Genomic DNA, 16,309 nt, shown 5'->3' on the forward strand with positions numbered 1-16,309 from the left:
TTCCTTTGTCAGAGCGTTTGCTGTTTGCCCCCTCACAGCTTAAAGGGAGGCGACCAGCGCTTGGCTTTCTTCACTCCAACGCTGCCCGCTGGACAGGTTGGTCCCTTCACCTGATGAAGGCCGCTTGTGTTGTGGCCGAAACGTCGTGATTTTTGTTGTTTTAATTTTTTTACCTACGTGACTTTACCGAATAGAACCAAAGAGTAAGAATGCCACTTATAATTATACACATTAAACAGGATGTAATTGAATGGAGTGGTGGCACTAGGAAACTGACGAAACAACCAGTTCAATTCCCAGCCACAGTTAACATCAGTGGGTGAAGAATGACCGACATGGTGTGGTGAGGCCTTCGTTTAAGCAGTGGGTTGACAAAACGCTGTAAATGATGAACAGTGAACACATTACAATTCTCCAGTGAACTGTTTATCAACACATGGTAAACATGCCTTTAAAAGTGGCAAGGAAATATACACTTAAGTTTACCTTTGGCTCCAAAATACAACTTGTTAAAATGTTGCTGTTGGGTGTCAATTGAAATTTTACATATCCACATATCTGTAACATTCCCAGAGTAAAGAACATGACAACTTAAACTGGACATATTTCCAGGTACATTCATGTTTATTCAACTTTTAAATACACTGCAAAATAGATTCAAAGCTTTCGTGACTGCAGGAATGACTCTTTGGTTCTTTCGGGTAAAGTCGTGTAGTAATTTCTTTCGACGAGACTTTACCGAAAAAAGTGTAACACTGCAAAATGTCATAAATGAAAATATTAACATTATCAAAAACAATTTTAATGAAAAAAATGTGGAATAAGTGGTGCAGAGCTAAAAGCAGCTTTTTTTCTTATATCCAAATACTGATTTCTAGAAGAGATCAGATAACAGTAATATATTTACCATATGAAAAGGGTTTATATTGCCATTTATAATGCAAATCAATTTAGAAAACACGTAATATACAAAGAATGGTTCATTTTGCAATTCCAATCATCTGCTGACAATTCATTGTAAAAGGGCCTTACAAAACATTTATATTACATCCAAAACAGTATTATCTGTAATGGAAAAAGATAAAAGGTCAAACATTGGGGCACTATACCGCATTACTAGCTTCAAGTTTATATTTTTGTATTACAATTGTAGCAACATTTTTTAATTAAACCAATTAACATATTTTCATCTCTGAATATGCATAAAAACTCGTGGGAAGAACCCAAAACTGTCTTGCATGCAATCACACTTTTTCAAAACACACACTTTTTACAAAGACCACATTATTATTTCTGCAATTATATATATTTTTTTGGCAGTTACAGTATATCCATTTTCCAATAAACATTTACATTTGGCGCAAAGTATTTTCAATTTCGGAAGTCATACAAGGCAACAATTTGAAGAGTACATTATCGGTAACTGCCTGATACATTTCAGGGTTCAATTAGTCCACCGCACTGGCTGCACTCTGCTAAGAGTTTTTGTCACACTCACTTACGACAGCATAGACTTGCTGCAGATTAGAACCCCAATCAGATTTCAATGCTTTAACTCTCACCATGACAACAAATAACTTCCCCGAATCACCTAATCAGTTTTTAATTGAATAGGTAGAGTGCAATGTACCATATACATCTTTAGCATCAAATATATATAAGGACGAAACTAAAATATTAAACAAATAACAAAATAAATAGACTGCTTACAACACTGGCTATCCTTAATTTTGCATGTATTATCCAACTTGTTTTGTACGTTTAACACGTAAAAAAACCTCCAACATTCTCGTCGTTTGCATTTGTTCATATCCCAACACATTGCATTAGATTGTAATATTCTTCAAATCGACTCAAATCCATGACACTGCTCATTTGTTGTACTTTCATATTATATCCTGCAGCTTTGAATATTATTTAAATCTGTGCTTCCAAATCTATGTGTGTAATCCTTCAAAGCTTATGCAATTTTATGTACAATTTAATTTTAAGTGAGAGGTTACGTAAAACAGCGCTGATGCAAAAATTATGGTCCTTCCAATCACGTAAAACTCTGGGTTGACATGATGCTACGAGTTGGTAATAGATGAAATTCATAATAAAAACAAATCATTACAATATAATACGAAACAAAACTTAGAAACACAGCACATCTTGTTTCCGTGAATACAAACTACTAAATTGATGGAAATAAGATTTACTTTTGTTGTAAGTCAAAAATCTTTGGGTCATACATGAAAGCCCATACAAGCAAAAAAGTGAAATGTTATGAACTGCGTAACATGGCCAAATTGATGCTGTGCCTTGCCTTTTCTTACACCGAGTACTCCATCCATGCTTTGTTATACGCAGGATACACGACTGCAATATTATCTTTGTCAGTCTTCAAACTCGGCAATCATAGTACTCCTGTTCTAGTCAATGCATAAGCTGTCTGTGCAATGAAAAATCAATCTGAAAAGTTTACCTCTTGAATTAAGGCCTTATATGGCTTGGCACATTCTTATCTTTCAGAACTGGTTGTTCTCTATGCCACTATCTGTAACCTTGAGTACACAGACACTGGACGAATACTCATCCTTCATGTTAAGGTAGACATTGCAGGGTTTTAGACCATTCTGTTTTTACTTAACTAAACAATTGAACCAAATTGTCCTGCCACCTAGGGACAATCACATCGAACGTTTTATTTTACACTCTCTCAATTGGGATATGTCGTGGTGTTTATTAGGCTGTAGTTTTCCATTTTTTCTACATATGTACTTGTTTATAGAGTTGTAGATGTATAGATGTAGCACTATATTACATGGTAAAGTGAATTTGGCCACCTTTTTGTGAAAGTAAATAAATTTGCTTAAATTAACATTATTTTCAAAGCAGAGGAAAGTTGGTAGTCTGATGCAAAGTCTTCACGGTTGTTTGCATGGAGGCCACAGGTAAATAACCGCACCGTGCAGCCCAAGTTTTCTTGGTCATAGATGTTCTTTGCCTGCCACCGTTAAGTCTGTTTGAGACGCTTGCATGGAGGTCCCAGCTGTGGAGACTGGGCCGTGGCCAAGGCACGGAAAGCATCCGCAACCAGGTGAGGGCGAGACAGAACCATGGACTTCCAGCCCGCCGTCTCCATTACGTCCATCGCATGACTGCAAGTACAAGTCAGGGTTAAGCGAGCTCCTAATAAGCAGTGTCTATAAGGATTGGGGCAAACGGTTAGTCTCCATTAAAAGGGACTGTAATGCAAATTGCCATGTAAGCATCATCAATGTTACGCAGCTCAGTGACAGTCACACTCTCACTAGACTTGCCTGTTTATTATGAAGTCAATGGCCCGGGCCTTCAACTGCTCTGCACTGTGCAAATCGGCCAAGATCAAAGTCTCCGCAACATTTTCCACCGACAAGTTTGTGCATAGTGCATTCTCGCACATCACCTTCAACCTCTCTAATGCATACTTGAGAAAAGTAAAAATAAAGTGCAATTTCAGTATTAAGAACACTATTTTCTCTACCTATTTCGCTTGTTTAATATTCCCTCACCCCATCAACTACTTTATAAACGCAGTATACAGCAGTCAAATGTTTGATAATTTTCTTAAAACATGGCATCAACCTTTCAGCATATTTATGTTTTAAGTCATGTATTTATTGATCTCTACTATAATTAGGGGTCCTTGTCCTAAACTTGATTATATTGGTTACAAAGTCATGCAAATTACAAAGGAGGTGAGATGTTGTTTTCCAAGAGCTTAAAGAGTTTGGTTGTTAAGCTGATAAACAATGCAACTGCAAGCCACCATATTTCAACTCTAGCAGAATATGAAACTTTAATGAACAAAGCTTAAACATGCGACTTTATACGATTTGTATTCTTATTTTATTACAATCGCTTTAGGAACTATTGAATATGATGTTCCAGAAGGGAGAGTAATGACTCTTAACTGATTATCTGGCAGATCTTCAGGAACAGCAGGATATCCGTTTCCTTAATAAAAGTATATTTGTTCCAATTTATTTCTATACAGCCATGCCACATCAAACAATCTTTTAAAACACTTCCCTTTATTTTATTACTAATTGTATCAATTGTTAATGTGATTAACAAAAAACCCTCAATACAAGAACACACAGCCAAATGGTTGCACTTAGGATAAAAATGCTGCATGTGAATGCACTTCAATGCACACGTACTAGCCTCTAGCATGGACTAATACCAGTTTGACATTCAATTCCATTGTGAAATTGCATGACAATTTATATTTTTTGTTGAAAATTCAATCATCTCCCAGGACATCAATTCCAAAACCTGAAAGCACTAATGTGAACGTCTGCATCATATACATTTGCTATTCATATTATTTGTGACATGAGCTTTAGAAAATACCTAAATGCTGTTTTAATTTCACTTGCGACCTACAACTGCATACCGATACATCACAAGGTGGTGCGATCTCATGTTAACATTTTAAGCGTGTAACCTTGTCAGCAGCGGCCAGCAGGTCATCGGCCATCTTCTCGAGGTTTGGAGCCCTTCCCGTATAGACAAAACGCATCATTTCCTTGAACACGTCAGGCTCCACATCATTAATCTCCACTCGATTCTGCAAGGTAGCAACACAATATATTCAAATTAACTTCGGCATATATTGGGAGACGAAAATATAGCATTCAATTAAATAAAATAAACATCCGTTATATCTACACAACACATGTAAAGTGGCTCCATTAAAGTTGTATTCAACTTGCCGATGACTATTTATTGCGCGTAATAAATCCATTCTTGACACACATGCAATGGCCTTCTGTGAAATGTTATATAAAAAATAGCTATAAAATACAATCTAACATTCCCTCGGAATGAATACTTTTTGATAATAAATGTGCAATGCGCCAAAAGAGTTACTAGGGTAATAGTTCAACATTTGACAGCACTCTCAAGAGATACTTATCAACCGATCCATTGTGACAAATGCACCTTGGAAATGTATGATCACAGTATTAATGTGCTGTATTAAGATTGCATTTAAAGATACCTTTTTGCTCTCTTCCATTTCATGTTCAAACATAGCATTAAAAACAAGTGACCGACCTGAAAAAGGTAAAGCAACTGTTAACAAATACAGTGAAACCTTCGATTGCGAGAATAATTTGTTCCGGAAACGTGTTTGTAATCCAAAGCACTCGTATATCAAAGCACTCGTATATCAGTTGTGATCACGTGACGCTCGGCAGACAAAGCGTATACGTACTACTCGTATTGCAAAACCTCACTCGTTTATCAAATTAATATTTATTAAAAAATTTGGCTCGTCTTGCAAAACACTTGCAGACGAACTTACTCGCAATTCAAGGTTTTACTGTACAGTTAATTGGAAAAACACCGGAATGTGGTACAGACACATTTAGATGTTATATCTAGAGATCAAATAATCTAGATACAAAAGAGGTACAATCCAGATCCATATTTTATTTCATATGGCATATCCATTACAGATTTGTCAAACATGGACGCAAATAAATGTCCAAATTAGAGGCTCAAAACCTACACCATAATTGCATTGTGTAAAATGAATTCCTGCACAACGATGATATAGTGAAGTAAATAAAAACGGAATAAAAACTTTAGCAACAGGATTATTAAATATGTTTATCTCTCACATAATACAATATTACATTTATATATATGTAGTGACATCGCGAATGTCATTGTGTAATGCCGGCTATAGAGAGGCACGGCGTGCGATGTATTAACATCGTATTAACATCGAGGGCACCACGTGGATGTGGGTGCAGTACCGGCCCGAGAGGGGCATGGTGAGCGCTGTCTGACAGTGCTGAGTGGCACCACGCTCTGCGTGCGGTGCCGACCCCTACAGGATAGGGTGTGAGAGTGCTGGCCATGGGAATGGGGTTACCAAGGGCCATGGCACTTGACCCCGAAGGACACGTGACCGGTAAAGTGTACACAGGGCCCCCAGGTGGGGGCTAGGGGTGGTCACGTGTCAGGGCCGGGAACCCGCTAGAGGATTCCAGAAGATGGTCGTGGCTAAGGGCGGAGCCACCCCCGCCACAGAGGATAAAAGCCGGGTCCCTGAGAGGGACCGGCTGCTGTTGTTCATCCTTAAGAATCTACGTCCTACAAGAGTCACCAACACGTGGACCCGGACCCCGTGTAATTAGTGTAGATAGCCTGGTGGTCCACCACCATAGGTTGTTCATGTGTTAAGGGGTAGTACCCCGTGTGTTGGTTGAAGAAGTGCGTCTGTGACTCAGTTGAATTCATTACACATATTTACTGATGTATCCTTTAACAAAAAGCATTACAAATTGACGTAAGCATTTGCCAGTGTTAGTTAATTAAATTCAGTGTAAAACAGGAAATGGCTGTAGTTGATTACCCCAAACTAATTACAGTATCATTAATTATATGGTTCTATTGTACACTAAACGACGCATGTGTTGCTTGTTGTGGCACAGACCTGCCAATACGGCCTTGTGGGCTTTAAACTCCTGGCCACCAACACGAAGCAGGCAGTCAGTGAAGCGGGAATTGTCCCAGATCTCCCCGAAGTCAACTGCCAGCCGGCAATCTGGTACTTTGAATGTACTCATCAGAATCAGAATCAGAAAGGGTTTTATTCGCCATGTAAGTTCACACCGACACGGAATTTACTTTGGCAGGATGGTGCATACATTCAACATATAGGAATCTAAAATCTTAAATAAGTTTTAAACAAGTCTTACTATAATAAGGGTTAAAAGTCTAACATTAAGGGGCTGAAATATATAAAATTAAATAAATATCGAATATAAAATAGCTTTAAGATATAATTTAAAAATACAAATAGGGAAACATAGTTAATATCAGCAACGTGTCGTTATGTAGATCAAATGTTAAAAACAGTGTTAGCCCTTGGCCTTGTTTAACAGGCCAGCAGCAGATGGGAAGAAACTGTTTTTATGGCGTGAGGTTTTGGTCCTGATGGACCGAAGCCTTCTGCCGGAGGGGAGTAGCTGAAACAGAGAGTGTCCAGGGTGGGAGAAATCGGCCATAATCTTCCTCGCTCGCCTCATAGACCTTGTCGTGTGCAGGTCCTCGAGGGTCGGTAGATTGCAGGCAATTACCTTCTCAGCAGTGTGGATGATACGCTGCAGTCTGCTCTTGTCCTTGGCAGTGGCAGCAGCGTACCAGACGGTTATGGAGGAGGTGAGGATGGATTCAATGATCGCTGTATAGAATTGCACCATCATTGTCTTTGGCAGGTTGAATTTCTTCAGCTGCCGTAGAAAGTACATCCTCTGTTGAGCTTTCTTGGTGAGGGAGCTGATGTTCAATTCCCACTTGAGGTCCCGGGAGAGAATAGTGCCCAGGAAGCGGAAGGACTCTACAATTTTGACTGGGGAGTCTAACAGGGTGATGGGGGTGAGTGGTGCTGTATTCTTCCTGAAGTCCACAACCATCTCAACTGTCTTTAGAGCATTTAGCTCTAAGTTGTTCTGGCTACACCAGGTCACCAGATTGTCAGCTTCCCACCTATAGTCAGACTCATCCCCACCAGAGATCAGCCCAATGAGGGTGGTGTCATCCGCAAACTTCAATAGTTTGACGGACAGATGATTGGAGGTGCAGCTGTTGGTATACAGGGAGAAGAGCAGAGGGGAAAGGACGCAGCCCTGAGGAGTTCCGGTGCTGATGGACCTGGAGCCAGAGACTTGTGTTCCCAGCTTAACGCACTGCCTCCTGTCAGTCAGGAAGTCTGTGATCCATTTACCGGTGGTGTATGGCACGTTCAGCTGGTAGAGCTTGTCCTGAAGCAGGGCAGGGATGATGGTGTTGAAGGCAGAGCTGAAGTCCACAAACAGGATCCTGGCGTAGGATGCTGGGGCGTCCAGATGCTGTAGGGTGAAGTGGAGGGCCATGTTAACTGCATCGTCCACAGACCTGTTGGCTCTGTAGGCAAACTGAAGGGGGTCCAGGAGAGGGTCTGTGATGGCTTTGAGGTGTGCCAGGACCAGGCGCTCAAAAGACTTCATTACCACAGATGTAAGGGCGACCGGTCTGTAATCATTTAGTCCTGTTGGCCTTAGTTTTTTGGGCACAGGGATGATGGTGGAGGACTTGAGACAGGCTGGTACATGGCATGTCTCCAGGGAGGTGTTAAAGATGTTGGTGAACACCGGAGACAGCTGGTCAGCGCAGTGCCTGAGGGTGGCTGGAGAGACAGAGTCCGGCCCGGCTGCTTTGCGTGGATTCTGCCTCTTGAAAAGTCTATTAACTTCTCCCTCCTGAAAGGAGATAGTCGTCTCTGTAGTATTGGTGGGGGATGGGGCCTCTTGGGTTGGAAGGGGTGGTTCAGGACAGTCCAATTGTCTTTCAAATCTACAGTAGAACTCGTTCAGGTCGTTGGCTAGGCGGGAGTCGTTAGTGGTGTGGGGGGCTCTGGGTTTGTAGTTGGTGATCTGCCTGAGCCCTCTCCAGACAGAAGCAGCGTCGTTTGTAGAGAACTGGTGTTTTAGTCTCTCTGAGTACAGTCGTTTAGCCTCTCTCACCGCTTTGCTAAACCTGTTCTTCGACTCCTTGAATCTGTCTCTATCTCCACTCCTAAACGCTTCCTCCTTCTCCAACCTCAACCTTCTGAGCTTTGCTGAGAACCAGGGCTTATTGTTGTTAAAGTTCACCCTGGTACGTGTTGGGATACAGCAGTCCTCACAGAAGCTGATGTAGGACGTCACAGCCTCTGTGAGTTCATCCAGACTATTGGTAGCAGTCGTGAACATATCCCAGTCAGTACAGTCTAAGCACGCCCGCAAATCTTCCACAGCCTGACTGGTCCACTGTTTAGATGTCCTCACAGCAGGTTTACAGAGTTTTAGTTTCTGCCTGTATGCAGGAATCAGGTGGACCATGGCATGGTCAGAGTGTCCTAGTGCTGCTCGGGGGACGGCGTGGTAGGCTCTACTGACTGTAGTGTAGCAGTGATCCAGAGTGTTCCCTTCTCTGGTTGGGCATTTAATGAATTGTATGTATTTGGGGAGTTCGTGGCTGAGATTACCTTTGTTAAAGTCGCCAAGTACGATAACCAACGAATCTGGATTTGCTCGCTCCACACTCAGAATCTGATCGGCGAGCATGCGTTGGGCCTCTTTAACCTGAGGACAAGGCGGCAAATAAACTCCGACCAAAATGAGCGACGCGAACTCGCGAGGCGAGTAAAACGGTTTACAGGTTATAAAAATTGATTCAAGGAGTGGAGAACAATGTTGCAGAATCACTGTGACATCTACACACCAGCCACTGTTAATGTAAAAACAAATACCACCGCCTTTCGTCTTGCCGGAGAGTGCTATGTCACGATCCGATCTTACAAGATGGAATCCTGCTAGTTGTAGCGAAGTGTCCGGAATCAAATCACACAGCCATGTTTCCGTGAAGCACAATGCAGAAGCTGAAAGAAAGTCTTTGTTTTTTACCATCAGTAGCTGAAGTTCATCCATTTTGTTGTACAGTGAACGTACGTTGGAGAGGAAAAAGCTCGGAAGCACTGTTCGGATCCCGCGTCTGCGTAGCCGTACTAGAGCCCCCGACCGTTTACCCCTTGGGCGGCGTTTCGTTGCTTGAGCAAAGCCTAGCGCGGCATTGACTAGAATGCCTACTAATTCTGCCGCTGGAAGCAGAAAAGTAGGAATTAAATCCACAGGAGTTGTTTCCCTGATATTTAAAAGTTCATCTCTTGTTAGAGAACTCCGAAAATCTTGGCAAAACACTGAATTGACAGACAAAACAAGACAAAACAGGGCGCACCGACCGGCTGAGGCTACCATCATCAGCGCCATCTTCGCACCAGCACGGGTGTGCTGAACAGCAGGACTCTCTCACCAGCACTGGTGTGTTGAACAGTAGGCCCCTCTCACCAGCATGGCAGTGGTGAACAGCAGGCCCCTCTCACCAACACGGGTGTGATGAACAGTAGGCCTCTCTCACCAGCATGGGAGTGAACAGCAGGCCCCTCTCACCAACACGGGGGTGATGAACAGCACGCCCCTCACACCAGCACGGGTGTGATGAATAGTAGGCCTCTCTCACCAGCACGGGTGTGATGAACAGCAGGCCCCTCTCACCAGCACGGGTGTGTTGAACAGCAGGCCCCTCTCACCAGCACGGGTGTGTTGAACAGCAGGCCCCTCTCACCAGCACGGGTGTGTTGAACAGCAGGCCCCTCTCACCAGCACGGGTGTGCTGAACAGTAGGCCCCTCTCACCAGCACGGGTCTGTTGAACAGCAGGCCCCTCTCACCAGCACGGGTGTGCTGAACAGTAGGCCCCTCAACACGGGTGTGCTGAACAGCAGGCCACTCTCACCAACACGGGTGTGCTGAACAGTAGGCCCCTCAACAGCAGGCCCCTCTCACCAGCACGGGTGTGCTGAACAGCAGGCCCCTCAACACGGGTGTGCTGAACAGCAGGCCTCTCTCACCAGCACCGGTGTGCTGAACAGCAGGCCCCTCTCACCAACACGGATGTGATGAACAGCAGGCCCCTCTCACCAGCACGGGTGTGCTGAACAGCAGGCCCCTCAACACGTGTGAGCTGAACAGCAGGCCTCTCTCACCAGCACGGGTGTGCTGAACAGCAGGCCCCTCTCACCAGCACGGGTGTGCTGAAAAGCAGTGTGTTGAACAGCAGGCCTCTCTCACCAGCAAGGGTGTGCTGAACAGCAGGCCCCTCAACACGGGTGTACTGAACAGCAGGCCTCTCTCACCAGCACGGGTGTGATGAACAGCAGGCCCCAAAACAGCAGGCCTCTCTCACCAGCACGGGTGTGATGAACAGCAGGCCTCTCTCACCAGCACGAGTGTGTTGAACAGCAAGCCCCTCTCAAGACAAAACAAGACAAAACTGGACAAAACAGGGCGCACCAACCGGCCGAGGCTGCCATCATCGGCGCCATCTTGGGTGGTTAAACATGCTGGATTGACCAGAAATGTTCACGGAATCCTGCCCCACACTAACCTGCATAAACATCAACCAGCTTTGAGAAGGCATTTGATGATTTTTTTATACAAATCCTCACTTAACTTCACATTTTGCATGAAGATGTAGGCTTTGGTTCAATCAAGCAAGCAAATCTGCACAAACATCCTATATCAGAACAAGTGTTGTGAATAATGCCAAAATAGTGGTCCGTGAAATGTTTTTCATATTAATCAATTTTCATTCTATATTTTTGTCAAGTTATTTTACACTGTATAAACAGTTTCAACAGGTAGTGAGGCCCCTAATTATGGGTTCTGCACAGCAACAGAGGAAGTGAACAGCCCTCCTTGATGTGCTTCCTTTCATTATCAAAAATGCTTGTATTTTGTAAAGGATTTTAAAGGTAAAAAAATTTAATCTGGTGATTAAAAGGACCCCCCCAAGGACAATAAACATTTACATCAAACTGGCTGATGTCCGAGAATAGGAAAAGGAATTCATGTGGCGACATTTAAACAAAACACATTATGTAATACCTGACATTCTAGTTTATAAAAATGTCAAGGTTTAAATATAAACACTATCCAGAGGGAGAAAACCTAAAAAAAATTAAGCTTGATTATTTAATTGTTGTGCTATGTTAACTCTAGCACCAGTGGAGGAAAAAAGTGCTTGGAAAACTCATGTTAACAATTTCCTTGTATGGAACAGGGAAAGTAATTATTACAATCTTCAATTAAGTAGAATATTGACTCCAACTGTGCAATTGTAATGAATAAAATAGAAAATTACACAATAGCCGCAGCATGTCATACTTACTTCACCAAAGAGTGTCAGTTTGTTATCTGGAAGCAAGCTATTAGATTCATCAAGCAAAAAATCTCTTCGAATGAATTTTTTAAATCCCCAGTCTTTTCCTTGGACAAAGCGGTATGCTCGCGGGGTCTCTGTAAAAAAATAGGTTTCAAACAATACTCACCAGTTCTTACAATAAACTGTGGTAATTTCATGTAATGGGAAAAAAAAAACTTCATTATATTTTCAAAATGTAAAGATAGCAATGTATTCTAAAGCCCTGCGCCACGGTGGCAGTCAACTACCTCGCCTGGTATATAGGTCATGGGTTCGATCTCAACCCTGATGCCTGTATATTTGGAGTCTGCATGTTCTCCTTGTGCTTGCATGTATTTTTATCCAGGTCTTCCGGTTTTTCCCTCCATATTTATAAAAATCCAGAGTATTTGGCTGCTATGCATTTCCACACAATAAGCCATCTCGTTAGGCTATTGTTTGTGGCCAGGGCACTTCTGAAAAAGAGCTATGTACAGTGAGGAAAAAAAAGTATTTGATCCCCTGCTGATTTTGTACGTTTGCCCACTGACAAAGAAATGATCAGTCTATCATTTTAATGATAGGTTTATTTGAACAGTGAGAGACAGAATAACAACAAAATCCAGAAAAACGCATGTCAAAAATGTTATAAATTGATTTGTATTTTAATGAGGGAAATAAATATTTTACCCCTCTGCAAAACATGACCTAGTACTTGGTGGCAAAACCCTTGTTGGCAATCACAGAGGTCAGACGTTTCTTGTAGTTGGCCACCTGGTTTGCACACATCTCAGGAGGGATTTTGTCCCACTCCTCTTTGCAGATCTTCTCCAAGTCATTAAGGTTTCGAGGCTGACGTTTGGCAACTCGAACCTTCAGCTCCCTCCACATATTTTCTATGGGATTAAGGTCTGGAGACTGGCTAGGCCACTCCAGGACCTTAATGTGCTTTTTCTTGAGCCACTCCTTTGTTGCCTTGGCCGTGTGTTTTGGGTTATTGTCATGCTGGAATACCCATACACGACCCATTTTCAATGCCCTGGCTGAGGGAAGGAGGTTCTCACATGGCCCCGTCCATTTTCCCTTTGATGCGGTGAAGTTGTCCCGTCCCCTTAGCAGAAAAACACCCCCAAAGCATAATGTTTCCACCTCCATGTTTGACAGTGGGGATGGTGTTTTTGGCGTCATAGGCAGCATTCCTCCTCCTCCAAACACGGCGAGTTGAGTTGATGCCAAAGAGGTCCATTTTGGTCTCATCTGACCACAACACTTTCACCCAGTTGTCCTCTGAATCACTCAGATGTTCATTGGCAAGCTTCAGACGGGCATGTATATGTGCTTTCTTGAGCAGGGGGACCTTGCGGGCGCTGCAGGATTTCAGTCCTTCACGGCGTAGTGTGTTACCAATTGTTTTCTTGGTGGCTATGGTCCCAGCTGCATTGAGATCATTGACAAGATCCTCCTGTGTAGTTCTGGGCTGATTCCTCACCGTTCTCATGATCATTGCAACCCCACGAGGTGAGATCTTGCATGGGGCCCCAGACCGAGGGAGATTGACAGTTCTTTTGTGTTTCTTCCATTTGCGAATAATCGCACCAACTGTTGTCACCTTCTCACCAAGCTGCTTGGCAATGGTCTTGTAGCCCATTCCAGCCATGTGTAGGTCTACAATCTTGTCCCTGCCATCCTTGGAGAGCTCTTTGGTCTTGGCCATGGTGGAGAGTTTGGAATCTGATTGATTGCTTCTGTGGAAAGGTGTCTGTTATACAGGTAAGCTGAGATTAGGAGCACTCCCTTTAAGAGTGTGCTCCTAATCTCAGCTCGTTACCTGTATAAAAGACACCTGGGAGCCAGAAATCTTTCTGATTGAGAGGGAGTCAAATACTTATTTCCCTCATTAAAATGCCAATCAATTTATACAATTTTTGACATGCGTTTTTCTGGATTTTGTTGTTGTTATTCTGTCTCTCACTGTTCAAATAAACCTACCATGAAAATTATAGACTGATCACTTCTTTGTTAGTGGGCAAACGTATAAAATCAGCAGGGCATCAAATACTTTTTTCCCACACTGTAGCTCAGTGGGCCTTGCCTGGTAAAATAAAAATAGTTCAGTTTAGCTTTTAACTTCAAGGTAGATGAAAATCAGACCTGGATTTAAGTGTATGAAGATATAGTTCATATGGATTAGGTGAATGTGTTTGTGTATTAATAATGCTTGTCTTTGTAAACATGGTTGTGTGACGTGAGTTACATGTTAACATTACCAAAGACAACACCAAAGCAAATACTAAGAAAAAAACATGAAAGTTTAAAACAAAAAGATAGATTTAGACTCTCAGAGAAATGTTAATAGCCTTAGCAAAGCACAGTAAATGTATGGATGTCATCACTTAAAATAGTTATCGCGCATTGAAAGAGTATCCTGAAAGTAATAAGGCAATTATAAAACAAACAATATGAACCACTAAAGCAAGGTAAAGGAGAAGTGTGAAATGGGATGAAAATGCCAACCTTTGTAAAACCACCAGAAATGAATAAAAAAATGGATGAGAATACAAACAAAAATAATGAAGTTGTAATAAACAGTGAGTGCAAGCAGAAAAAATAAAGCCGTCACTTGATAAATTACAATGGAATAACACATGGTGAAGATTGTAAAACTAGGAAAAGAAATGTCCGTGAATGACAATGTCCAGGTACACTAAGCAAAATAAAATTATTATTGGAGGGTCAATATCATGGAAAACACAAAAATATGCATAATGGAAACTCCTGAAGGTGGAACAGGATCAAGATCACTTTTGGAATATGAATTTGATAATGAAAAGTTGCAATGTGCTACAGGATGAAAGATTCCAATCTAGTGCATATTACCTACTATGAAACACTGATTACAAATAGAAACACTGACAAATGGAATAAAACTACAAAGTACACAAAGCGTGGAGAGAAGTATGTTGAGAATTACAGTGAGAAACTGAAAGAGGAACACGTTGGTCAAATCAAAACGGCAAATTAGAGACATCATATTCACTGTTGTAAATATAGATTGGGCTTGGACAGGACACATCGCTAAATGGGATGGTTGATGGATGAGACTAGTGGTCGAATAGGAAGAAAAGTAAAGTACATGCCCAAGACGATGTCAAACGTAGACAAGGAGATATTAGATCAGCTCATGTGAAGGATGAGGGATGGTGTTCGTAAGGTTTATAAAATGTTTCAAGCAGTCGATAAATAATGGCTGATTATGATATAATCCTGTTACCAAATACACATATGACGTGAATTGATACTTTAATACAAGTAGTTTCACCCATAGCCTTGGTTTCCTCTCCCTTGGCATTAAGAATAGAAATCTTGAACTTGGCGTAGACTTCACTCTTGGGACAGCTGACCAATAACAAGGACAACGATAGGTAATCTTTGCTCTCTTCGTCAAAACCCTCGGGGTTTATGCGTAGGCACCTGATTGAACATATGAACAAGACATGGTCGTTAATATTAGGTGTGTATGTACGCGCAGACTACATTACTAAAACAATATAGTATGAACTAAAACATGCACTATGCAAAATTGTTCTAGTAAAGCACCTCCGTGAGCATTGTGATTTTTTTTTAATGTCATAAAATAGCCAGAATTTACTGTACCATTTCAATGTATCATTGGTGCCTGCTGAAAATGTAGAACTCTTGAGAACTTGGCCCATTTCTTCAAGACAGAAGCTGAAATTGTTGATGGTCCACATATAAGAGAACTTTACGACCTTAACCTGAAACACACGAGCACATAACAGCTATAAAGCTCATGCATTACCATAAATACATGACCATTGACAAACCCTCAAGCATTTCACCCACACATCTGAATATTGTGCTCAAAAAACACAAACTGTCTATAAGGAAAGAAACATTACTGTAAATGAAAGGGTCTTATTAGTGTTCTGGGATTACCTTGCATGTTCATTACTGCACAGCGTTAACACAACAAGTCTCAACATGTCATAGATTAGAGTGTGCAATAAAAGGCCTTTTTATTTTTTTATTTGATAAAAACTGCTGCCCCTTTTGTAAAAATACACTACCAGTCAAAATCAGAGACAATTATCTAGTATAATGTTGTTAGTGCAATTCTATGAACTTTGCAATCTGATGTACAAAAATAGCCTGTACAATGATAATCCATAATTGCACTTACACATAATTATGAAACCATTTTGGATGGCTTTGCGCGATGAAACAAAAAACGTGTAAAAAGTTAAATACATTAGCCATGCGCATACTTTGATCGGCACAAGACGGGAGACCCGTTGAATGTGATTGGCCACAACAGGGGAACAAGTTACCTGTGTGTAGCACCAGCTTTCTGCGATGGGCACATTGGACATTTCAGACGGAGGTGGAGGGCTCGGGGGCCCTGGACATGTTTGCATTGAATACGAGGGAAGTGACATCATCAGGTGACATTAAGAGGGGAAGTGGGACCATCAGGAGGTGGAACATTA

General features: G+C 41.9%; 1 protein-coding gene across 2 annotated transcripts; it reads right to left on the reverse strand.

The window, feature by feature from the left end:
- Nucleotides 1-404: 404 nt before the first annotated feature.
- Nucleotides 405-16,212, reverse strand: LOC142913195 (speckle-type POZ protein-like). Of its 2 annotated transcripts, XM_076060787.1 has the most exons (11): nt 16,151-16,212; nt 15,456-15,577; nt 15,121-15,272; nt 11,790-11,917; nt 10,960-11,006; nt 7,732-7,734; nt 6,476-6,603; nt 5,030-5,085; nt 4,475-4,597; nt 3,306-3,451; nt 602-3,143 (listed from the first exon to the last, which is right to left on the reverse strand). In XM_076060787.1, the coding sequence occupies exons 1-11, from the start codon at nt 16,190-16,192 to the stop codon at nt 2,999-3,001; spliced, it is 1,092 nt and encodes a 363-aa protein (XP_075916902.1). In that variant the 5' UTR covers nt 16,193-16,212; the 3' UTR covers nt 602-2,998. The 2 variants fall into 2 exon arrangements, with proteins under 2 accessions (XP_075916900.1, XP_075916902.1); XM_076060785.1 differs by lacking the exons at nt 5,030-5,085; nt 10,960-11,006; nt 11,790-11,917; ... (1 more) ...; nt 15,456-15,577; nt 16,151-16,212 and having other exon boundaries at nt 405-3,143; nt 6,476-6,592; nt 7,122-8,292.
- Between the last annotated feature and the right edge of the window lie 97 nt (nt 16,213-16,309).

The sequence above is a fragment of the Petromyzon marinus genome, unplaced genomic scaffold, assembly GCF_048934315.1.
Source record: "Petromyzon marinus isolate PM22_M1 ecotype Great Lakes invasive population unplaced genomic scaffold, UKy_Petmar_22M1.pri1.0 PM_G_Scaffold_228, whole genome shotgun sequence".
In the NCBI taxonomy this organism is placed as follows: domain Eukaryota; kingdom Metazoa; phylum Chordata; class Hyperoartia; order Petromyzontiformes; family Petromyzontidae; genus Petromyzon; species Petromyzon marinus.

What these genes read in the sequence shown, in the direction of transcription:
- LOC142913195 (XM_076060785.1), bottom strand. Translation starts at nt 8,030, where the DNA reads ATGAAGTCTTTTGAGCGCCTGGTCCTGGCACACCTCAAAGCCATCACA. An exon ending in CCACAAGGCCGTATTGGCAG is followed by an intron (nt 4,598 to 6,475) that starts GTCTGTGCCACA and finishes GCTACCTTGCAG; the next exon opens with AATCGAGTGGAGATTAATGA. An exon ending in TGCTGGCCGCTGCTGACAAG is followed by an intron (nt 3,452 to 4,474) that starts GTTACACGCTTA and finishes ACTTTTCTCAAG; the next exon opens with TATGCATTAGAGAGGTTGAA.